This window comes from Aquarana catesbeiana, linkage group LG03 (assembly GCF_042186555.1).
Source record: "Aquarana catesbeiana isolate 2022-GZ linkage group LG03, ASM4218655v1, whole genome shotgun sequence".
NCBI classification, from domain to species: domain Eukaryota; kingdom Metazoa; phylum Chordata; class Amphibia; order Anura; family Ranidae; genus Aquarana; species Aquarana catesbeiana.
Window position 1 is genome coordinate 693579783 of NC_133326.1, and position 1637 is coordinate 693581419.

At 36.7% G+C, this 1637-nt stretch overlaps 1 protein-coding gene across 1 annotated transcript; it reads left to right on the top strand.

Annotated features, from left to right (window-relative positions):
- The first annotated feature begins 430 nt into the window (after positions 1–430).
- On the top strand, positions 431–1378 carry LOC141134222 (olfactory receptor 11L1-like). Its single transcript, XM_073623804.1, has one exon. The coding sequence runs from the start codon at positions 431–433 to the stop codon at positions 1376–1378; it is 948 nt and encodes a 315-aa protein (XP_073479905.1).
- Positions 1379–1637: the final 259 nt, after the last annotated feature.

A 1637-nucleotide genomic window follows, 5' to 3' on the forward strand; every position in this document is an offset into this window, starting at 1 on the left:
AGCTCTGAAGGGACAGCATACTCCCTTCAGAGGGCATGCGGCAGTGACGTCTCTGGCTGCAAGCAGTGTGAATATCTCATAAACGGTGCAAGATTAGGACATATTCACTGTTCTTTTTTTTTCCACCTATACCTACAGGTAAGCCTATAATAAGGCTTACTTGTAGGTACAGGTGGAAAAAAAAGACTTTACTACCACTTTAACACAGACTGACTGCATGGATCAATGGGTAATAAAGCTTTGTTATGGGAAAGACTGATAAAAACAAAGACTACTGTGTTAATGTCAGTGACAGACTGCATCATATATGTTATTTTTCTTATTTTGCTCATCATTCCACCTTAGGCCACAATAAGGAAAAATAATTTCCCCAGCTCGTGAAGGCAACAATACAGACATCATATTTGTTTATTGTTTTTGTTTTGAAGTTATGGATGAGAAAAATATAACCAGAATCACCATGATCCACCTCATAGGTTTTAAAACTCACCAGAGTATACAAGGTTTGATGTTTACTACTTTATTCCTGATTTATTGTGTGACAATATGTGGAAACCTCCTGATCATCACACTGGTGTCCTACAGCAAATCCCTCCATTCTCCCATGTACTTCTTCCTCTCCCAGCTTTCTCTATCAGATATTTTAATAGTTACTGATATTCTTCCCAACACGCTCCATGCTGTTTTGGTTGAGGAGGCCATGATGTCATTTTCTGGTTGCATCACTCAGTTTTATTTCTTTGCAGTCTCAGAAGCTTTGCAGTGTTCTCTTCTGACGGTGATGGCTTATGACAGATATTTGGCCATCTGTAAACCATTGCATTATAATTTGATAATGAGTAACCAGGTATGCTGGATAACAGTTATCACACTGTGGACATTAAGCATGTTAATAGAATTGATTCCTGCATTTGGGATATCAAAATTACAATTTTGTGGTCCCAATATCATTGACCATTTTTTCTGTGACTTTCATCCTCTTATAAAACTCTCTTGCTCTGATGCCACCAACGTTGAGCTAGAAGGGGCATTGTTGGGGGCTGCTTTAGTTGTTATTCCTTTCACGGTCATCATTGTATCATATATTTATATTGTTATCACCATATTTAATATTCCATCAATTACTGGCAGACAAAAGGTTTTTTCAACCTGCAGCTCCCACCTGACTGTTGTTTCCATCTATTATGGTACAATGGTTTGTGTTTATTTGGTACCTAGTAGAGAACAGTCATGGGACATTAGAAAATTCTTGTCATTACTGTACACAGCAGTCACCCCACTGCTGAATCCAATGATCTACAGCCTGAGAAATAAGGACTTGAAAAAAGTTGTTAGAAATCTTGTCAATCTGGTTTTGAACTTGCAAGTCAAGAAATAATAAATGCTGAGAATAATTTAAAAAATGTAAAAACATATGCAGTGTGTTTTATTTATAACGTATTGAGAAGCACGTCAAACATCTACACTTATAGTAACATATTATTTCATTGGTTTTTAGATATACAGTACATGTTAAAGTGGTTGTTAAGCCACTCTAACATGTATACACCATAAGCACTGCCTCCTATTGTAGTATCCCTCTCTGTGTGATTTATAAAAATAAATGCTGTAAATACCTCATTTCAGAGCTGAGATCA